Source organism: Anser cygnoides, chromosome 33, assembly GCF_040182565.1.
Source record: "Anser cygnoides isolate HZ-2024a breed goose chromosome 33, Taihu_goose_T2T_genome, whole genome shotgun sequence".
Taxonomy (NCBI): domain Eukaryota; kingdom Metazoa; phylum Chordata; class Aves; order Anseriformes; family Anatidae; genus Anser; species Anser cygnoides.
In genome coordinates this window covers 421,369-444,834 of record NC_089905.1, presented here as the reverse complement: position 1 = coordinate 444,834, position 23,466 = coordinate 421,369, and the positions used below count along the sequence as shown (strand labels likewise).

Below are 23,466 nucleotides of genomic sequence, written 5' to 3'. Positions count from 1 at the left end.
TGAAAACATGTCTTTAAAGATGTCTTCTGTAAGAAAAGCACTTGCCAACAGTAAGAGTCAAGAAATGGTATAGGTCCTCCTGCTTAGTTTGAAAGAAATTGGTCGTCCAGGCACCAGGCGTTACCGTGCAAGCACAAGGGCCTGGAGGCTGCGTGCTGCAGCCAGCTAGTTACAGCGCTGCCAGCACGCTGAGCAGCATTGTGATGGCTTGGACAAAAGGAAAGTGGAACCCCGAGGGTACAGCAACATTTCCAGACTTAGATTTCAATTTTAGAGGTTCCTACGCTGCTCTCCTATCCCACTACAAGCACGCAGTTGACAGCTGTGTTAACTCCTCCAAGCCCAGCTGTAGCACTTCAGCTCATGGGGCAGTTTTAAGATATAAAAAGGTAATACCTCTAAGGTGCAACCTACCAGGCCATTTTATGAACACCTTTTCACAGACGCCCACATTTTGCTTATCCTAGGCACTCTCAAGCATTCAGTGCCTATTAAAGGCTTCAGTTCAAAGCACAGAGGGGAAAAAAATGAAAGGAAGGTTGACTTCTGTTGCTTTAGTGTCTTCTCTAATCTTAATGGTCAGAGTAATTAAGATCCATATTCGTTCTTACAGCTCTACCTGCTGACAGCAGATCCAGGGCTTCGAGGGCTCTGAAAATCAAAGGCAGTCGATCGTCCTACAGCAGGCTGTGTGCAGCCGAGGCTGCAGGACCTCCTGCAAAGCCCCTGCTGGTTCCCATTCAGCTAGTGCTGGCAGGAGGATAGTAACAAAATGGTGTTACATGTGCTTCGCTACCCAATTCAGCCATTATTCGGTATTTCTTAGCCTTATGATTATTCGTGAAGGTATTTAAGACTGGTATTTACTACTACCTAACAACTTGAACCATTAAGCTCTCACTTGAGAGTGTGGGCAATCCCCCAAAAAAGAATAAAATGCAGTTAAATCTTCGTTCAGTATTTTATTAATGACTTTTCAGAATTTTATTTTTTAAAAAAACTCAAATCAGGAGAGTAGGTTGTTCTGTTTAACCTACTATATAGTTAAAGGGCAAGTAGGGTCTGCAGAAATGTAAATTGGGCAGAATTCTGCCTCAAGTGTTAATGACATGTAAACACATTTAATTACTATCCCATCTCTGGGTATCCTCAGGACATGCTAAACAACTCTGTGTCCCCTTCAAAGGAACAGAGGGAATCCAGTCCGCGACCTGGCCCCAGCTCTGAAGCACAGCTCACGTGCCAGCCTCGCGCTCCTGCACTCCTCAGAGAATTCTTTATGCACTTTACATTAAGCATTACGATATCACAAGAGTTAAATAGTTCTTCATAATAAAAACACATGTTTATAAATCCATTTCCCTGGTTTTATTAAATGTTCCACTTATGTACATTTTAAAGATGAACCATTTACAGGTCTGCACATGCTGCTTCCTGCTTTCCTTAGGTAATAGGGAAGGTTCACAAAACCTCTATGGAAACAGAAAGGTGCAGGTGCTTCTGAATTCTGTATGTCAAAATGCTTTCCGTTTATACCATAATACATACAATTAAAAAACCCTCAAACATGCAAATTGTAGAAAAATTTAAGCTGGCAGTGAAAAATAAAAACAAACGTCTTCTTTTTGTGCACGTCACAGTTTGTTTCATTAAATCAGATTTCTAATTCTAAGGAACGTAGTGTCTGATGCCACTGGTTAAAGCAGGTTTATCAACTACTAGTAGTTAAAAGGTCAACGCTTAATGGTCCATACAGCTTTAACTCCCATCTACTGTACAGGAAGGTCAAGACAGACTTGACTTTCCTCTTCCATCGTGTACCCTCTGTCAGTAACTCTTTGGAGCAAGGTGGGTGCCGGATGGTTTCCCGGCTGGAGGAAAGGAACCATCGCAGTGTCAAAGTCAGCTCAAACCCCGCAGGTTTGTGGCAGCACTGCACCTGACTCCCTAACTGCACGTCTCACTTCGGCCCCCGTTCAAAGTATCGTGGCTCCCACGAACCATTGCTGGCATTGAACAGGCAAAATTCTTTTGCTTGTGTTTTTACCCCATGTCCAAATTCACAAGCAAAATAATTAGTCTTCTTTAAAGGAAAAAAAAGGAAAAGAAAACAAAAAACAAACCCAAACCAAATCTTAATGGCCAATTATAGGAGGTTCACACATTAAAGCAATCATTCATACCTAAATTTACCACAGAAACCTAAATCTCTGGGTCAAGTGTTAAAAAAAAAAGTCTGTGTTAAGACAACCAAAAAGGTTTATATACTGGTTCATTAGCTACATATTTTTTCCTTTCTTTAGAAATGGTCACATTGACAATGTATAATTCAAAACATTTCTGCACAATAAAAACAGAAAACTATGATACAGTGAGGTAAAGAAAACGCAAAAATATTCACCCACAATATATTTTCAGAAAATACCAACACAGTGATTTTTCTTTTAAAAAAGCACAAAACTTATAAATGAACAGCATAAATGGCTATTTATCTGAGTGATCGCCTACAAATTTCCTAAACCCACAAATCCACAGGGAAGTGTAATGGTCTCATCCAACATTTATTTAAAAAATAACCCTTTCTGGATCACGATTCGCAGATCAGTGCTCAGATTTCCATCAGATCCAAATCAGCATCTTCAAAGCCATAAAATGATTCAGTCTCACTTTCCCCTTCGAAGAGCTGATGGAGGATTTCTGGGTCGGCAGATTCCTCGGCCTGGGTCCGATCCTGGACCTCGGTCGCTGCCTGCTGCTGCTGCTGCTGCTCACCATTCAGCTTCAGCTGCTCCTCCAGAGAGGCAATCAGCTCCTCCTGCATGTCGGCATTGCGTGTGGGCGAGTTGGCCGTGCCGTCCGGACCCGGCAGCACACTGGCCACCAGGAAGGACTGCTGCACAAGTTCAGGAGAGTCACTAATGACTTCCAGGACCTCTGCCAGCCAGCATAAAACCAGCTGGAGAAGAATGTCCGAATCGCACGTGGAGTCCGCCATCTCCTTGGCTTGCTCTTTCCACTTTTTATGCAAGAAATTTTTCACAGTCCTTTTTATACAAACATCTAGAGGTTGGATTTTGGAGCTGCAGCCAGCAGGGACAACAGCCGGCAGAGTGCTGGAGGCACTCAGCAAGGAAAGTACTTCTTCCGATAGGTGCGTTCGGTGACAATCCAGCACAAGCATGCCCTTGCTGTTCTGACACTCTGTGTGCTTCTGCCACACTCTGGTCGCCCACAACTCCATGACTTCATCGTCACTGTATCCGTTCTCCTTTGCTTCCAACATGATCGATTCTGGCACATTGGCAGGCTGCTGGACGTGGCCCCTGTAGAAGACCAGTGTTGGGAGAACGCTTCCATCGGCGAGAATCGTGAGAACAACATCGCACCAGGGGTCCCCAGTTCCCACCGTCTGCAGAGCATTCTCCTTCCTGTCGTCGCTGCTCAGCACCTCCACGTCGAGGAAGAGAGAGATTTCATCGATGGCCGCAATCATGGAGAGAGGCAGGTCTTGAGTGTGGATTTGCCGCTGCACAAACTCGATGAAGCAACTGGCGTTGTCCTCGACGTCTTTGGGGAGCGGGTGAGCCACTGCCCTCCGAGTGTGCGTGCTGAGGTTGTGCCGCAGCATGAACCTCACGGCCCACTCGTAGGAGATCTTGAAGCCACCTTCGAGGGATCGGCCAATCTTGGTGGCTTTCTGGAAGAGAGTCTCCTCGTTTACAGGCAGCTGCTGCTCTCTCTGTGTGAGGACCCATTCCGCTAGCTTCTCTTCAGCCTCTAAGCTGAGGTACTTGCCCTCCGACAGGGATGCCAAGTTCTCTTCTTGGAAAGCTTGAAACCTCCGTAGCCAGCGCTTGATCCGCCTCTGAGGATTTCGGAAGTGCTCTGCTGCCTGTTCAGTGTTGCAGCACAAAGCAAACAGTACGACTCGCAGCTTCTTCACTGACAGCTGCTCCTTTTTGCTTGCAGGTTCAGGCTCCTTTGTTGGCTGCTCATCTTCTTGAGCATCAATATTTAAGCACTCCTCTTCCTGGCAGACCAGAGGCCTGTTGTAGGCTGCTGGTGTCAGCTCAGGCTCCAGGTCATCTTTCGCAGGTAACGAAGACTTTGTTTTCACAGTAGCAGCTTTACTCAGGGAATAGGCAGAGCATGTATTCTTCATGCTTTTGTCCTGGGGCTGAACGTGCCTTGAAAGGAGAGAACACAGAACTTTCTTAAAACCAAGAAAATGAAACTGCTGAGGGAAAGCAAACAAGCAACCCACAAACTGAAACAGATGATGGCAGATAATAGTTTACAAACAGTTTACCTGGAATGTGATATCCAAGAAGGCCCTGTTAAAAAAAACAAAACAAAACATTTGTAGTTTTGCAAACAAACGAGAAGTCAATGAAAGCAAACAAGTCCTGGTGCAGAGATGAGGCTCAGTATCCCTGCAGCATTCCCAATCTGCTCTAAGAGCAGCCAATATTCCCCCTTCCATTCAGCCACCCCCCTCCCGAAGAGGACTTGCGCTTAAATACAGCCACAACCAAACCCAGGAAGTGAAAACTGCTCAACAGTGCAGAACAACACTCACCAGCAGCCATTAAAGACAAGCAGCAAAACCCCACATCCATTTGAAATAACACAAGGGGTTTGGTTAGGAAAGCTCCAGTCTGGCCAGATCTCTGCAGGCAGTGTCCTTAAGTTTTGCAAATTTTGGTAATTCACAACAAATGGCTGGAACGACAGCTTTAGGCCCTATTCATATCCCAATATCAGCAGCTGCTTAAAGCCCCTTGGTGTCATGGAGGTACAATGATGTCTCAGAGAAACAGAGGAGCTGACTGAAGCCCTCTGCATTGTCTCTCCCTGGGAAGATCTCCTGAGAATCTCCTTACACAGCTGAGCTCCAGGCAGAGTGCACTCACTTGAAGCTTAACTCTCAATCTCCATAACAATTAAGACGCATTCAGAAGGTCCCCAACATCACATTTTACTAAAACTCAGGAGTCAGTAAGCACTCAGCCAATTGCTACACACAGCTGTATTTGATTCAGACTCCATGAATTGATGTACTATATCCTTCATTAATTATTTCAACTTTTTTATTCCCTTTCCAACTCTTACCTCGGAAAATAATATTACTAAACTCATGTGATGGATTGAAGACCAGATGTTTGGCCATTGCATCACCCTCAGATGTTACAAAGAGACAGGAGGAACAGGACAGCTTTACACCACTGGAAAACAACAACAGAAAGAAGAGAAGAGAGCGAGCTTAGCATCAGTATCAGACATGAAAATAGGTTCATCCCCTCACTAACACTTAGAAAAAAATGTCACGCCAGTGCATACAGGCAGTGCCCCCTCCCAAAACACTGGAAAGCAAAGGGAGTTTCAGGCAACAGTAGTTGCCTTCAGTTCAATATATTTTCAGTATACTTTTGCGAACATTAAGTAGCACTTCTTAAGATGATCACGAAAGAAAAGAACAGAACTGGAAGATCAGAAAATGAATGCACATTAGATTCCCAGATGATTAAAATAAGATGACAAGTTTTCCATTACCAGGCAGTATAGTTTTTAAACAAAGCCAAGTATTTTGGACTCTTCCGGGGAACATGGTTGCTGTAAGAAAACAGAGTTTATTAAATGTCAGAATTATTCCAGATATTTGAAGAGCTATAAAACCATATACAATAAAGAATATTTACAAGGATAGACACAATTCTGGTTTTAGTAACATTTTGTCTGCCAGACTTGTATTCGACGAATTGAAAATTCCATGTCTGAATAAATAAATAAATAATATACACTGTTCAATAGCATTTAGAAATGCCCAGATTTTATAGCAACTGTTCTACCATCCTGTTCTGTGGTCCACCCATGGTCCTGTACAGACTGCAGGCTTGTAAAAGCACGACATGACTTTTATTATTATTATTATTATTTTTTTTAATATTTTTAAATTATGTTTTTAAGTTCACTCTGAGAATTTTGCAAGAAATCCTAGAGCACTGAATAATGGCAATCCTCTGCAGCTTCATGCAGTACACACACGCCACTAGCCACGATACTCAGTTTGGAATGAGTCTTTCATCTCCTGCACTCAGTTTTCCCATCTCGTTTCAAAGCTAACACCTGTGTCCGTGCTGACACAGAATACACGTCTTACAGACCACTGTAGTGAACTAAAATTTCGTGATACCCCTTTCTTACAGCGCAGCACTCACAGGGATGCTACAACATTCAGGCAGGAGGAATGGCTGCTACAGCAAAGAATCACACGTACTTGATCATGTGGTTGGCATAAGCTCGGGAGCAGCAAGTGCTGTAACGGCACTGCGAACAGTGAACGTAGGTAGGGAAGTGGTTTGGGAAGTCAGGGATTTCGAAGCTGCACTCCAGGCAAGTCTGCCTCCCCAGGACACTCCTGAAGATAAGAGGGATATTTCCATCAGTGGCTGGACAGGTATCTTTGGAGTTATAACAATCACCAAGACAAAGTTAATGACATGTAAACTTCCAGAAGCCTGCAGTCAAATTAGTCTTATCTTGCACCCTAAACGTTTCACACTTGCTGTAGCCAGGAAACACGATATAAGAGTGGATAACAAATACAAATAAAATAAAAATAAGTTGAAGACAAGGTGGTAGGACACAGTGTAGGCAGACAGCCCTTATGGTGATGAAATCCCATTATCTCTATCAAAATGCCTAGCTAATTCTGCATTTCACAGTTTCATCTTAAGGGCTTTCATAGCATGCTTTAACCCTGGTTTTGTGGGAAGCTAGGTTCTCATAGCATAAAATTTCCTTGGCAACTGTTAAGACAAGGTCAGACCACCTCATCACTGTGGCATAACAGAAGTGACTACATTTCCTTTAAAATATTTTTAATTTGAAATTTAGCCAAAAGTTCTGACATTTTTTTGACCGCTCTCTTCTGGACGTTCCTCTGGACAGGTGGGTACAGGAAGATGGGCTGGGGATCTGTAGACGATGACAGCGGAGTGGTGTCCTGTCCAGTGCCCTGCGGCATGTCATTTGAAGATATTGGCACTGTCCGTGGCTGTCCTCTAGATGCCCTGATTGTAACCTGCAGAAAACAGAGCCATACCTCTTAAAAACACACGGGCAAAAGTGATCTATCCCAATTCAAACTCCTCTGTTTGAAGCAGTCTCAGACTCTTAATAAACAGGTGCTCTACGACACCACCTGTCCCACCCAGGACACTAGCAGCCTAGACCAAGGACACATGACTTAAGCCCCAGAAGTGCCTGTTTTTCCTTAATGACTACAGAAGGCATCCAAGTCAACTAGTTCGGGTACCTTCACTTGTAGATGCCTTAGTTAGGAGAGCTTAATCTCTGGCGTGCCACTTTCAGCTCTTCTCTCTCACTATGAAGTTTCTCTGAAGTATCAGATTAGTTGCATGCGTACAGCGTGGCCAGAAGTGTTTTCTGTCCCAGCAAATGTGATTTACGTGATGCAGATGAGGCAAACATCACTTTTGCATCGCTTAGCAAAAACATGTCAATGAAGATGCTGTGGATATTTTCTGAGAAACCAGGATCGATGCCTGCTGTTAATCTGGATTTCTTACCTTGGTTCCAGGCTTCAATCCTTCTAATTGTTTGGGCTTTCTGAAAGTTTTATGATGCTGCAGCTTGTGTTCAATTTTATCCTTGGCAAACAGGAATTGGAGTCTACACTTGTTGCAATGATAAACACTCTTCTTCTAAAGCAAATGCAAATTAAATACATTCCATTTTAGAGAAACAGAAGTCACAACACAGAATGTTTTTTGGTTTAAAAAAAAAGAAAAGAAGAAAACCAACACTATTTCCTCCTTGAAACCATAGCCAGCCCCACTTTTTTAGCATCTGAATGGTCTCCATCACAACATTCCCTCCCCCCCCCTTTTTTTAAATTAAAATCATCAGGCTCTGCACAGACACCAGAACTAGAAGTGTCATGGAACAGAAGTCTTACCCAGCTTGTCTAAGCCAAAGTAAGGCATGCTAGCAGAGCAGTACATGGGGGAAACATTCCTTCAAAACTTGCCTTGCCTTTCCTGTAAATCAATAAAGGACTTTGGGGCAAATCAATTCAGGCACTTGGTAAGTGTGCTGCATTTCTATATTCTGAAAATATGCTTTAGCTACACCTTTATAAAATATGTTGTCGATATAGCCAACGTACTTGGAAACAGAATACTTAGCTATCAAAATTATTTTCATTTGTGTGCATACAGCATTATTTATTTATTACCTGAAGATAAAAAGAAAAATTAAAACCCAAATGAACATAGAGCCTACTGTTGGTTAATCATCTCATGAAGCAAACGCAGTCCAACAAAACATGTTTTTTTCTGTTAAGTAAAATCAATCTGTGCTACTCCTAAGGGAGCAATGCCTCTTCTCTCCACCACAATCCCTATGAAAAGTCTAGAATGACAGCATGCAAATTGCATTTGTTACGGAGTGAATACTACTAGCATCTACTAAAACTCTTCTTTCAACCAAGTTTTCTTTTTCTTTTTCCTCCCCAAGCAAATGCTCAACTAATCACATGCTTACTATGAATCCCTGTGGAAAATGAACTGCTGTAAACAAAGACAGACATAGTACCTGATGCCTCATGAAATGCTGTTGGAAAGCATTGCCATTCTTGAAGACTTTAAGACAGTAAGGACAGAGCAGGTGCCGCGTGTCTTCATGGATCATTCGGAAGTGGCTATCCACTTCAGAATAGAGCGATGAACGATATTGACAGACCTATAGGAGTGGACAGAAACAATCAGTGAGGTAACACAGTATTTCTACTCATCTATCTCACAATCTATCTCATATCCACCACTGCAATATGGAGATCTTAAAGGCAACATCCAGATCCCCAAAGACACTTAGCTATGGAATTTAGGAACCAAGAACTTGCTAGCTTATTCCAACTTTAAGATACTAAATCAAGCAGTGCATACTCAAAGCAGTTTGGAGAAACAGACTGAAAGGAGTAACAATTCAAAGGAGTAACAATTCAAAATCCAGATCCAAGAAAAAAAAATGGGAGAGACAGTTAATGCAAAGCAGTTCGAATATGTTATATTTTTTTCAGGGTCTATGTAAAATGCAGAATTTGGAACATAATCTGTGTTAACATAACATATTTTAGAAGTTTCTTCTCTGTTTTTTCGGAGGGACAGTGTTAGGACCTCTGGGTGGAGATGACATGTTCAGAATCGATGCAAGCACAAATCTCATGACAACAGAGTGACAAGAAAAGGTGTCACACAAGCAGCAGCATCTCATCTCCTCCAGAGTGACAACTCCTCTTTATGGCACAGCAATTTGCCTGCAGGCCCTGGGAGGAAAAAAAATATTAGGCTCTGAATGCCATTGGGACTAAACAAATGTCTATCAAGCTGATCCAACTTCACAGTGCTGGGAACTGATGACAAACAAGATACTTGTGCTGCCCTAATAGCCACTGGACTTCTCTTTAAGATCATACCTGAAAAAAAATGCAATGGGCTCCACAGCACTGTCCCATGGACCAAGTCTATTTTGGACCACTATGAGCCACACGCTTTGCCAGTAAGTGCCAGATTCCCTCTTATTGACTAGTATATATTTATGAAGTCCATCTCTTTAACCACTTCTAATACCTGACAAACATAGGGCATCTCCCCAGGCTTGTGAGTGTCCTTCATGTGCTGTAGGAACATTGGTTCACTCTCAAACGCCCATTCACAAATCTTGCACTTTGCTGCAAAAGAAAGAAAAAGCAGGTTAACAGCTGGGGGACAACAACAACAACAACGTGAAAATATACACTGGAAGTTACAACAAGTCTCTTTGATAATAACCTTAATAAAGACCCTTAAGATAATAAAGACCCTTAAGAAGTCATTACTAGCTCTCAAAGCTTTGAGTTGAATAGATAATAAAAATATGTTCTGAGAGGTTTTCAGAAGGCCGCAGAAGTTCTACCCATCATTTTGTTCAAGAGATTAAGTAGCAAAATATCCTGATGAGGAAACTGCAAGTGATTTCAAATCAGATGTGAACGTACCAATAAAAATGAAATTCTGCCATGAAGTTATTATTAAACTCATTCTTTAAAACAATCTTGAAAATATATTTGGAAAATGTAATTTAGCTGGACTTTTCTGCTGGCCTACAAGTGTTCCACGGGGCAAGGCAGAACAGGTACATCCTTTCTCAATAGATTTGCAATTAATCCAAGACAAACACCCTCTTAAACCTAAACAAACAACAAAAGCAAAATCGACTTACTTGTTGACTCATAGGGACTGTGGACATTCTCTAAGTGACACTGTAGCTGAAACGGAGTGGAGAACTGCCTGTAACAGTGCTGACAGATGGTGTGGACATCTACCTCTCCATTTTGCTGATCCAGTTCAACATGGTGCTTCATGTGATTCATAAATCTTATGGAAGCGAATAGGAAGTGCGTGAACAGAAATCCAAACATTTTGCACCTGTAATCCTGACAGCACTATGAATGCTATACCAGAAGTTTTTTTAAGCCCATTTTACCATTACTTTTATGTGCACTAAAGATTAAGTAATAAAACTAAACTGTGGTGCAAAACAGTGTTGAGATGTTTCCTTCTTGCTCTTCCCACCAAAACCAAGATCTCCTTCTATCCAGCAACCTCCTATTCTGTAACTCTAGAAGAAGTCAGAGAACAGATCTTGTAGTACAGGGGGGCGTAGTACTAGCTTTTGAGCACTTCTGACACCAAACAGGTATTCCACTGATCATGACAAAACATTGCTACTTATAGAAAAAAAATCAGTAGTCCAGTTATCACAACAGAACAACATAGTGGCTTGTTCAGAAGAATACACTATTTCACAACAGTATTTTCTCATTAGCTCCCTCTGTTGAAAAAGCATCAAATAAAGGTAAAAAGAGTAGTTCTTCATAAAGAATTATTTCTTATGATCTAGTAAGACTAGTAATCAGTAAATGAGATTTCTCTGGTGAAGACTACAGATGTGATTATTCTAACCACGTGATCTTACAACTTTTTTCTTGACTCAACTGCGTGATGGTGGACAAACTGCCTCACTCTACTGCTTTAGCTCTGGATTTAACCTACAGCATGGGAAACTTGTAGTGCTTGAGAGACTGATGCTCACAATTCATTTTTACTTCTGCAGATTTGAGGCATTCGGAACACTGCAGACTGTTTTTGTGGCACCTTGCATTCCTCTTACCTTATGTTGTTCTTTAGCCTCTTGGTGCAGTGCGGACACCTGAAGGAAGTTGGAACCTTGGGGAAGTTCAGTAGCTGACTCACTTTGCCACCATCTCTGCCATAGTAGAAATCATCTACTAACATAATAAGCTTACTTTGGGATGAGTCAACTACGTTTTCACTTGGCTCTGGAGCTTTAGCAGGTGGGGACAGCGCAGGGATAGGAGTGGAAGAGGGTGGTGAAGCAACAGCTGTAGTTTTTTCTGGAGATGGAGGCTTTGCAGATTGAATGTTTGGTTCAGAATCTAGAGATTTTCTTTTCTTGAGGAATTCAACCATTTCAGGGCAGCAGTACTAAAAGGAAAAAAAAGCTGTGCATTGAACAGTATCTAGGAAGGACTATTTATGCTATTAAAGGTAAGCAGGCAAAAACTAACCATCACCTATAAGAGGAGACAAAGGCACTCCAGGAAACTCTCAAGGAAGAAATAATGCACATTAAACATCCAGCTTTCTGATTGTTTACTGGTCAGTAAAACTGGAAAACAAATGCACCTCCTGGCTGTAACAGGACATAAAATTGAGGCCCTGCCTACTTGTGGTGAGGGATGCTGGAAGGCCTCTCCTTTGCCTCTCACTTTCTCCTAGCCATATTCTTCCTTTTCACGGAAGTACCTAATCTAGGGAGAATTATTCTTTGCACTCCAGTCATAAATGACTAACGATTAACTGCTCATCTCAGAATGGTTACTTACACACATATGTCCTCTTAAAGCTTCAGTGACTCGAAATTGAGCATCGCATCTTGGACAGACCTTCCTGCCACCATCTTGCAAATCAAATGTGGGAATAGGAGATGAACTGACTGTAACAGGAGAAGAAAAAAGACACCTCAAAACAAAACAAAAAAAATTGAGAATCCTTACACTTCTTAGGTTCAGGTCATCTTTTTGACATACTGTAATAATACAGTTTCAAGAGCTATACTTTTAACTACTAAAAAGACTGGAGAGGCAGGAAAAAAACAGAAGTATGCAAACTTCTGACAATCTGTATGCTGAAATATACCCCCCAGTAGCTATCATGAGTGTCTCAAAATTAGACTAATTAAAAATACATAAAACAGCTCAACTTATCTTCCCTTCTTTAGTCATTTGTTTGTTCCTATCTGCCAGTTTAAATCCCTCATCTTTATAAGACAGCTCGTATGTAAATCATACCTTTTAACGATGACGATGATGATGACGACTCTGAAACACTAGATCTCTGGGAACCATGCACAGGGCTGCTGTTGGACACCACAAGCGGCCCAGGGCTCTGGCCTAACGAAGGAATGGTGTTCAGAGTATTCACTAGCTTCGCAACCTCGTTGCTGTTCTCGCCGGTCACTCCAGGTCTCTTTACAGTCACAAAACTTGCAATACTCACTGCCAAGAGAAAGGACAACAGAGGAACACTAATAAGGAATCAGTAAGATCTGATGTACTGTTTGAAACCTGTCCCCACCTAGCATGCCTTGTCTCATGCTCTTCTACCTTTAATCTTCAGCAAAGAACAAACCATCAATTCTCCCATCCAGCAATGCAAAGGTTGGCAAGACTGGAAAAGTAAAACTCCCTAACCTTCCAAACTATGCCCTAAGACATGAGCCGTGCCCTACAATGAACTAAACAGGATACCGATGGTCACAAAAGTTACTTATATTTCTTTTCTAAATGCAGCTGTATGTGATTACGGCCACTTAAAACTAAAAATAACCCTACTTGCTGCGTGCAGATTTTTTTTCCTTTTTAAATTGTTTGTCACTATTCCTGAGCTATCATTTCACTCATGAATTCAGCCAACATCTAAAAAAAAGCAACGTGGTTAGTTTCAGCTTGTGCTCTTCATCTTTCAAAAACTTAAGTGATTAAAAAAATAGTATTTTTCACTTTTGGGGACTTTTAATTGATGGTCTCAGAACATTCTACAGAACAAACAAACCCTAGTTCTCTAACCAAACCGGACACTATGGTAGGATTATCATCATTTTCCAGGTTGTAAGAGAGATGAAGCGTGAGTCAGTGACGGAGGCAAAAATAGAACCCTAGAGTTCTGACTCAACTTCTGCATTTTAGCTGCTGAGCCATATGTTTGAAGATCAAATTATAGACAGTGTTATACACTTGAGTCCCCTTGCTTTTCCATGGCAAGTCTTACCTAATTTGGGGTTAGTAGCTTGACTGGATTGCCCTGGCTGCTGCACAGTTAACTGTCCAAGTGTTGTTGGCTGCGTTGAAGTAGGAGTTGTGGAGGTGCTGGGAGTGGACTTACTTTGCTGTTGTGCCTGGGACTGTGGTACTGTGCTCCTGATGGTAAGCGTGGCTGGAATGACCGTAGTGAAAGTGTTGGTGGTGGGTCGGACCGGCATGGTTGTACCTGGTCTCACCTGGGCCATTTGAGAGAACACCTGAGGAACGCCAACTGTTGGTTTAACAAACTGGGTACCTGGGGCTTCAAAAACAAATGAACAAACAAGGTAGATCAAGTAATCGAATTCCATTCCTTGCCCAGGATACAACCTAATTTCTAACACTGCTGAATTCCCCAAATTCCCAGTAATTTCAGTGGAAGTTTTAAGAGTTCAGCACCTTAATTTTCCTTCCCAAGCAGACTAAAATTGATCCTGGATACAGATAGAGTGAAAAATTAGATTTACAACAACTTTTAGGTGGAATTCTCTAAAAGGCTTACAAGCATAAATCCTGCTGACTTTCATGGGGCTCCTACTAGTCTCTAGGCCAAGGGAAGCTCATGGAAGGCTTTTCATGACAGGACAAGGGTGATCCTATAGTTACAAATTATTTTATGACGTGAGGTTTTAGAGATCCGTTCTTGGGATACTGAAAGAGGACTCATCACAAAGCACGGTTGCTTTGTTATAAGGCAGGTGTATGGTGAGACATGGATTCTTAATCTTGCTGATGGTGCATGTCAGGATCTGGTAGCAGAAGGCAATGTTAGAAAAATCATCTTCAAGGTGAGGCTTCATTTCCAGGCAGTAGGGGAACACTATCATGGCTTGGGGAGATTCTGAAAGGAAGAGGGGTGGTTATAGGCCAGGATTTTGGAATGAAGTTAACCAAGGAGCCTTTTTGAAGAGGTTAGATTATATGTAGCTCTGTGAGGCAGACACTGCTTCCAGGTGGAAGTCCCCTACTCTGCAAAGTGGTTTGTTACTATGATCAAAGGGCCTACTCTAAGCTGGAAACGACTAGCAGAATTGGAGCCACAAATGCAAACAAATCTCATCTGTTACAGAACTGGAAAATCCCCTTCTCTAGAGCTTCTAGATCTGTATTTTAAATACACTCTTTTAAATCCCTGGTGCTCTGTAAAGACAGACAACACTAATGCGGTTTTCACATATTTCAGTCCTTACCTGGGACTAGGGTGATGGGTCTAACTGTTTGACCTTGCTGTACATTCAGAACAATTCCAACTTGATTCATTGTGTTTTGCACAGGCCGCACGTTCCTCACAGGAAAACCCTGCATTCAAACAGTAATCGTTAACATATATATATATCAAGTACATTCAATCTGAGTTTTCTACTCTAAAAACAAACACCCCTCAAAAAAACAAAACAAAAAACAAAACAACACATTATCACTATCACCTACAGGATCAATTGAACTATGAGGCCATACTGTTCTCAGCCAGCACCTTACCCAACAGTAGGGCCACCTTACAACATTCTGGTATACTGCCTCCACTCTCAACCTCTCCTTCCCTAAGCACCTACAGAAAACTTCTCCCAGGTCATAAGCAATTTCTAAGGTCATATTTGAGGCAGTGGTAGTTTCCTGAGATAGGTAAATGATCTGTTTTGTTGTTTGAAATCTCTATTTTTCTTTTTCATTAATGATAACCAACAGCTGCAACATACTAAGACTTTTTTTTTTTTAAAGCAGGAGCTCTGGCAAACATGCACCCTTATTTTGTAGGAGTGTTTCCCCAGGCAAATGCTCAAAGAAGTCAGTAAGTATTACCTGCACATTTTCCAGGAAAATAAAACAAAGTAGTAAGTACTTAGCAAGGTCAAATCCTCGCAGAGTGGACAGACCCACCTGCAGCTGGGAGTCAGGCCCTACCAGTAACTCAGGAGTATGCTACAAGTGAAAAACAGCATGAAGTCCCATCAGACCTGTGCTGGCTCCATAAGACTTGCTGAAGAGCAGAATGCGGACAAATTTTTCAAATGAGATTCAACTGTGAAATGACTAGAAACCAACCTACAGCACACAAGATATTTTAAAACAAGGCTATTGCTAAGGCTACATCAATTAAAACCAAAACCCACCAGATTTCAGCTCAAGTGTGGCATCCAGCAAGGTGTACAAGGCAAGCTGAAACAGGCATCTGATTATGCCAATCTCCCAGGGATGCGTACACTCGGTCTTCCTTCCCAGAGATGCCAGCGTGCAGGAGTAGGGCTGCAAGGGCACTCACCTGGGTCGTTATGAAGATCGGCTGGCTGGTCACTGGAGAATTCGTGACGTGATTGGCATTCTGCATGATCTGTACAGGTCGTAATACTGGCTGGGTTACCATTGTGCCCAGACCTGAGGCTGGGTTCTGCGTAAGGATCAGCGGCTGTCCACCTTGCTGAACAAGAGGATTGCCAGCTGGAAGAAAACAGAAATACAGCGAAAGTCACACTTGCCAAGTAGAAATGCTTCTTGCACACTCAGCTGGCAATTTTAGTCTTCAGAATCTGAATGAATTTTCCAGAGCATGCCTTGAAAGTAAACTTGTGAAACTAACCAACCCTTCTACATATCGTTTCAATACTCATATCTACGCGAGGATTTTTCCAAGCTGCCTAGGAACCAGGTGCTCAAAACCCTTAGCTCTAAGCAATCTCAGAGACTGATTATACTGGCTTCTGCATGCCCTTTGAACACAGCCACAGCAGCTAAAGAAAATATTTTTTCTACTCTCATTAACTATTAAGTAAAAATTCACCTGCTGGCAGATACTGGGAAAACTTACACTGAACCACTCACTACAGTCCCTGGTGCAGGGTATCTACCAGAGAGACAGCAATACCATCAAAGCTTCTGAGCAGCATCGCCAACCACAGGTGGTCAGGGACCTCAGCGCCAATTAACCAGAACCAGAAGGATACAAGAATTCTGAAGGAACCTAACGTAATCTTCAGCATCCTCTGACACAAAGAGGATGACAACCCTGAACCTTCATGAAGTGCCAGACGAGCTTCACCACGAGAAAAAGACTGAAAACATCTGGATCACACTGAAGTCATAACGTGCAGCATGTATCGTAAGAACATCGTGCAATGGTTTGAGGTGCTTTTTCTCTCGATTCAAGCAGCATCCCGATTGAAAAAAAAAAGAAACTTAAAATTACTGTCTCTTCCACATCTTATCTGCTAAACTCAACATACTTGATACCGCACAACACATGAAAAATTTCACACAAGTCCTTTGGTATGAGAGCATGTTCAGGTAATTGCAAACAAGCAGTTTACTGAAGCTTAGCAAAGTACCATGTCAGCTGAGACCTGGGGCTGTGCAGGTGCTGGTGGTCAACTTCAATTTGAAGTAAAACTACTTAGCTTAAAACATGTTCATGGTGTTTTATACGGATGGATTTTATTTGGGATTTGCTTGTCTGACAGTAACCTGCACTTTACACTAAGCAGCAGTAACGTGATTCCTTGCAATTGTGCTGACATAGCCGTAAGGGAGTTCTAACACTAGTGTTAACAACCATCGTAGCCCAAGGGATTTCCCCGAGGGATTTTCCTTGTATACTTTGCTACAGGCATGCTGCTCAGAGACGTAGCTGCCTAATACCTCTGCAACCCGATTCTGTCCCGAGATGCTTGTCGTTTTGTGAAGTTTTGACCGCTCAACTTAGAACATCCCATGTCCACTGCTAGTTACCTAACACTTCCCATTACCTGCAGCTGAAAAAAGGTATCCAATAGTTTTGTGAACTGCTAACTGTTTGGGTCAAGTTTCCTACGACGGATATATCTCCCTTGGTCATTTCTCATGGTGAGCTGCAACAAGTACAATTGTTTAGTCATTACAGAAAAGCAAACTATGCTTCCTCTGGTACCATTTAAAAAATAAAATAAAAAAAAAACTTCCTTACAAGTTCCAGAACCTCTGCACAGTTGCTCAAGGGACTCCCGTGGTCTCTGACTACCCCAGGGAAATCCATATGGTCACGTTAACCAGCTTCTGGTCATTGCTGTTTGCACCAGCCCAGCAGATGCCAACCAGTGCTTGGCCGCGTCCTTCAGCCAAGGCCCCGTTTGTTCCACGTGTGCTCTCAGTGCCACAAGCTCTTACTTGCCAACAGGAACAGACTTGCAGTATTTGCACAGAACGAGGAAATTCAAACCCAGGAATACTGCCCAATTGCTTCTGGCAAACTGGGGGCTAATGTTGCACCAAAACAACGATCAGAAGAATCTCCCATCCAGGCAAAGCTTGCTGACACCCAAGAGGGGGAAAAGAATTAAAGGAAGATAAGACAGGATGAAGAAGGAGGCAGTGAAGACACATGCCGGTGAAAGATGGAGCAAAATGGTCTGTGGACACCAAAACACTTGTTCAGCAAACACAAAACAAACCTCTGCCACTGATGATGCCCAGCAGAATGCTTCTGACCTTGCCTCCCTCCAGCGGCCATCTCCCAGAGGACGGACATGGTCACCGTTAGCTCAAGCCTGAGCAGTGCACCAAGCAAAGAAGGAACTGTGAAGGCTGCCTCCACCTTCTGACAACACAAACTAACCCACTCGTGACTGGACACTTGGACACTATTTTTTTTTTTTTTTTTTTACAGAAATCTGTCTCTGTACAGAGCAGATGATGAAGAGAACAAATCGAAGCTATGCAGGACGAGGTGATGCCTGCACGCGTCTGACTCCCGCAGTGTGAATGATGGGAGGTACGATGGGAACAAGGGACCGCAGAACAGAGGTGAGCAGGTACCTGAGGCAATGAGACAATCATCTGGAACAAAAACGAGCCTTAAATCCCTTGTGCTCCCCATGAAGCAGATTAGCAAAAATTTTACTTTGTCCTCTGGTGATCACTACACCTTCACCTCCCCAACGCCTACTACATGTAACATGGAGCTGGTCTACAGAAAGCCAGGAGCTCACAACACAAGAGATCTGCACAGATAAAATGTGTTACCTTTTCTAAATACCATAGGGAGAAAAAAAAATTAGGCCATGATTATTTCAAACAACTCAAAAAACAAGCAGGAAACTTAATGGGACTTCAATTTCTTCTTCCTCTATACTGTTCTCCCTCGCAAAGCTAAGCTTTTTCATGTATTCATGTTTACTCAACTCAAACTAGAGAGGAATGTCACAGGAATTCTTATGAGGAATCACATCCAGATTTTAATAATGTATGATTATTTTTTTTTTTAAGGTATGGGGTGCTGCTATACAGCAAATGAAGGCAAATTTTGAACAGCTACCCATTCGGTCAGCTGCACTGATCCTATGCACTGAGTAAGGAAGAGGGAAAAAATAGCATATAATCATGTAAAGGCTTTGTTAGTAACATATGCAAACAAAAGGGACCAAGTTAAGACTGAATGGTAAGCACAGGCAGGAATTCTCCAACGAAATGCCATCGTGACCCATATAAAGAAGTATTTCCTGCAGTGCTGTTGACAAGTCCCTAAGGGGTCTTCTTCCAGTCATTACTCATGCTGTACGGGGAGGTCTGCATTGAGAAAAACAGAATCCTGACTACACACACACTAGAGATCCCACTGCACTACCCATGCAAGCAGAATTAACACGGGTGCAATGGCCAAAACCAGCCAGGCCAGAAGAGTTACTTAACCTACAGGAATCCAAGTTCTTTGAGATGTCCATGCTTTTTCTAATTATTATTATTATATTTTTTTTTGGAGCACATACCACCTCTTATACATAAGACCAGAAAGATGAGGTTGCACGTGGCTCAGGGAGGTAAAAAAAAAAAAAAAAAATCCTTAATCCCATTACTGCTGTAACCCACGTCTTGAGGGCAAAGGGCTTCCAAATCGGCAGGGCGAGAAATGATGAAGGAAGCCTCACAGGAATCTTCCCAGCGCAGACGTGTGGCATGATTCAACACTTATGAGACCGACAGAATATCCAGATTGTTTCAGAGCTACAAAATGGTCCAACATTACCGAAACTGCTGATGTTAAAGGAAAGGGTTGCTGTACCCGAACAGCAAATGTTTCCTATGTAAATGTGCAAATCCAGGAAAAGACCTGCTGCATGCCAAAACGTTCTGACCCACAGCCAAAACAGCTTCTTTTAACGGAAGATGCTTTACACTGACAATCTGGATGCTGCCTGACTGGCAGCGCTCAGGGTATATGATCCAAATGTTTTCACGAAGATCTTATTACGCAGAAACAGTAGGGTGATGGAAGACTACAGAAGGTTCGGTTCCAAGCCACACAACTGCCTGGCCCACACACTGCATCTTGCCTCATTTTTTCAAGTGCCTTAGACAGCAGGGGAACTGCTGGAAAAGAGACATCAGTTCCCACTCCCAGAGCATGAAAAAAAAAGCATCCATCATCAAACAACTTCAAGCCGATGCAGACATCGTGTGGGCTGGCAGCCTATCTTGGACCATTTTCTTCTTCAGGATCAAAAGCAACAAGCATGAACCCACTGTTATCTGAACTCCAAGCATGCTGCCTCTAGTCCCAGCTGACAGAGATGACGTGCTTCTAGCCTTTGCCATTTTATTAAAAGGTCTCTGAGGAGGAAAAGGATGGTAAGGAGTGAATGGAAACTAGAGGCAAATAGACTGAATTTGCGATCTTGGTAATCCCTTCACAATACTCCTGAAAATAAAAAGGTGATTATCAAAGAGAAGAGAAAGAGCACTTAAGGTAAGTTGTGGGGGGAGGGAAGCAAAACAAAACACCACCTTTGGATAGTTCGATCAGGTTCTGAACATTTACATCCCACCCAGTATCTGCTGAGGGCCCCGAGCCCTCAGCAGCGGATCATTTGCTCCTCAGTGGCTGGAGGATCTTATTGGGTTGACAAGGAGCACAGAGTCATCCCCAAATCTTTCAAGGAGTGGAGGAGACCTTGCCAAATGCTGAGAGTCTGTGACTGCAAATGAGAGGTCTTTCATTGCCACTTAACTTCCATGAGACATCCTGACGACGGAAGCTATGACGACCTCGTGGTTAGTACAGAGGCCACTGTGCAACCTCAAGCAGAGCATGACAGTCAGGTTTCCAGCTCCTTCTGGCACTCCTTAGGAGTTTACAAATAATCTGGGAAGACTTGTACTAGTTTAACAAACAAAAGATGACTTTGGGTTTAAGTCCATTTTAAAGCAGGGACCAGCTGACAAAAATCTTCTGGTCAAGTCAGTCCAATGACTTGGATTCTTTTCTCTCAGTGTGGACTTGGCAGGTTCCTGCCACGCTGCTCTCTCCCGAAATGCTATTAATTACTAGACAAAACAATAGCAGAAGCATATAGAAACACTCTAATTCCTTACCAGAAACTGCAGGTTCTTTTCAATGTGGCCAGGATGGACACAGCTGAATGACCAATTTTTTCCCCAGGTTTTTGTAGACTTTCATTAGTGAGAATGACAAGCCTTCTGGAGTAGCATGTCCAAGAGCGTGCAGTGCTTCTCTTAGAATGTTTCCAAGGAGATCTGTAAGGTTTCCACAGGTCCTGGAACACTTTAAACTCACCGGCCAAGACAGATGTGCATAGATTCACTACTTCATCTAGGGAGAATGAGGAGACCATGGCAGAAATCAGCTGCTGGAAAAGAACAAATTACGTTCTTCTCTCTTCTCCTCCTGCCTCTCAAGCGTATGACTCTCCAAGTAGCTCGCTGGAAATGGCTTAATTTGCTTCTTTGAGGAGGGTGACTTAGAGCTAAATGCCAGTTGGTGAAGCAAGCCTCCTGAGGTATGCCTGAACAGCCCATTTAGTCCTGGACCAAGCGATCCTTGCGAGTCCTAGGCCTCCTCCTACACCACCTCTTGAACCGCTCCTTGACTTCCAGCACACTACCAGGAAGGCAGAAGTAGACATACAGAAGAGTTTCTGTATTCCCTCTCCCAGCTAAGCACAGCAGAGGTGCTCTCCTCTACAGGAGAAGCCACTCTTACCGGATGGACCTTGCCTGTTTACAGGAGAGGTCAGGCTGACAAAGCCCCCTTGTCTGATGCTCAGACCCCCCCCCCCCCCGCCCCCAGACAAGGGGCACTTGGCAGCAGCGTCCCCTCCCTGGGGGCCCCAGTGAGCCCCTCAGAGACCAGCCCTGCTGCTGCGATGAGGACCGCAAAGGTCTCGTGCACCAGGCTGTTGCCACAGAGCAACCATGGCTCTACGAGCAACACGACCCCTACCAAAATCAGGGATAAATGGATGGGATTGCCATCAGCGTGTCACCAAACTCTGAATTCGGCCATTAGGCATCAAAAGAGGCCCTCTCAGGCTTACAAGGGGTAGACTAACAAGCCTGGGCTGACTCGGTTCCTTGACGACTTTGGTCTCGGACGGAAGGCCTTCAGCAGCAGCCAGTGCTGACAGGAGAAACGGACTAAGACAGACACATCGTTTAGGCGTTAAGGCAGGATGTGGGCACCAAGCGGGGTCGGACCAGCAGGGCGCTCCCCGCGAGCCAAGGGAGCACTGACAGACACCTCCAGGTACCTGCGGAGCCTTCCGTCCCTCTGAGGAGAAGCACCTTCGGATGGCTCCGTGCTCTCCGAATCCGCCTGCAGAAAGCCCGCAGCGGAGCGCTGCCGTGGGACTCCCCCTTCAAACACGGGAGCACAGGGAGCAAAGCCGAGATGAGCTGCCGTAACACGGACGCCTCGGTGGCAGGCTGTCTGAGCCCAGCGTGGACAACGTGTGCAATTCGGCCAACAAGAGCGAGAGACAAGTTACACAAACTCACGTCTAGTCTAAGGGAGAGGGGGGCCCCGGGCAGCACGCAGAGCAGGCCCTGCAGGCCTCCTGTCACACCGCCGCAGGCCCTCACGTGCACAAGACTAAAATCCCGCATCTCCTGCTCCGGCAGGGGGGTTGGACTGGATGATCTTTCGAGGTCCCTTCCAATCCCTAAAGTCTGTGATTCTGCGATCTCCCATCCTGACCCAACTTAACCAGACGCCCTCGCGCACTTGCTGCCATCGATGGAAGCGCGGTATTTCCTGGTACAGTTTCTATACTTTCAGGACAAAAAGCGTTTTGTGATTCTTGTGGCGAAAAGAATTGCAGGAATGTAAGTTTTATTTTTATCTGATGGTGGAATTATTAAAAAGAAGTCAGGCTGTCAGGGTGATGTGCTCATTTTCTTGTCAACAACAACAGTGCTTTTCTACATACCAGGACACTGTGGCTTCTGACGGCCGTATATGTTATACCAGCTAGCTGTGCACATATACATAACATAATAAAGAACTGGTTTGAGTGGGATACAGGTATAGCTAAAAGCAATCGCAGGAAATTAAGGAAAAAAATTAGGCCGAGCGTCACTTCAAATATATTTAGCTTTCAGTAATTTTTCCTTTCATGTCCCAGTAGTTTGAGACACTGAAAAACTAATCTGCAGGGAAAAAATCTGAAGACGAAATTCAGGAAGATGGAAAAAATAGCTAAAAGATATTTCCACCTCCAGTTTTGAAATATTATTTCTTGATTTTTGGACATGGGGTCATCCCTATCCAGCCCACTGTGCACTTCTGTTTGTTCAGAGGTGAGCTGGTAGTTTGTGTGTGGCACTGTTAATACCCCTCAGGAGAATCTGGGGAGGAGAATTAAAAAAAATGATAAACTTGAGGTCTCCAGGCTGGCACATAATGAATTTCATCCTAGATGGGAAAAACAAAACAAAACCCAACAAAACCTTACACTGGGAGAATGGTTAGATTGAATGGATCTTTTTCAGCTCCAGCTTTTAAGTCTTTTTAATTAATGTAAAACAAAATGCAAGACGACAGCCATGAGCGTAAAAAACAGATTGCTGAAAGCTGGGATGATTCCAGACATGGCTCATTTCGCGAGCATTCCACATAGTCACAACTTGAACTGGGATCAGACCCTCAGTCACCGGGCCAGCGAAACCTGCAGAGGTGACAGATGTCCCTGGGGCACTTCACCACTCAAAATCCTTGCAAGCCCACAAGGATTCCTGCAAGTTCAAGTTGTGCCATCTGA

General features: G+C 43.4%; 1 protein-coding gene across 5 annotated transcripts in view; it reads right to left on the bottom strand.

Moving 5' to 3' along the window:
• Positions 1-1,353: 1,353 nt before the first annotated feature.
• POGZ (pogo transposable element derived with ZNF domain) overlaps positions 1,354-23,466 on the bottom strand; it is a 35,864-nt gene continuing 13,751 nt past the window's right edge. For 2 of the 5 annotated variants that reach the window (XM_066986357.1, XM_048054600.2), the window contains exons 3-18: positions 15,708-15,883; positions 14,638-14,746; positions 13,416-13,709; positions 12,437-12,643; positions 11,972-12,081; positions 11,236-11,570; positions 10,285-10,439; positions 9,654-9,754; positions 8,620-8,766; positions 7,593-7,727; positions 6,912-7,084; positions 6,278-6,418; positions 5,554-5,613; positions 5,113-5,225; positions 4,310-4,334; positions 1,354-4,187 (exon numbers count right to left, since the gene is read on the bottom strand). In XM_066986357.1, coding sequence (XP_066842458.1) covers positions 2,609-4,187; positions 4,310-4,334; positions 5,113-5,225; positions 5,554-5,613; positions 6,278-6,418; positions 6,912-7,084; positions 7,593-7,727; positions 8,620-8,766; positions 9,654-9,754; positions 10,285-10,439; positions 11,236-11,570; positions 11,972-12,081; positions 12,437-12,643; positions 13,416-13,709; positions 14,638-14,746; positions 15,708-15,883 — 3,860 coding nt within the window. In that variant the 3' untranslated portion in view covers positions 1,354-2,608. Of the gene's footprint in view, positions 4,188-4,309; positions 4,335-5,112; positions 5,226-5,553; positions 5,614-6,277; positions 6,419-6,911; positions 7,085-7,592; positions 7,728-8,619; positions 8,767-9,653; positions 9,755-10,284; positions 10,440-11,235; positions 11,571-11,971; positions 12,082-12,436; positions 12,644-13,415; positions 13,710-14,637; positions 14,747-15,707; positions 15,884-20,782; positions 20,997-23,466 lie in introns of those variants that run through there. The other 3 variants (XM_048054603.2, XM_066986359.1, XM_066986360.1) reach the window with 3 other exon arrangements.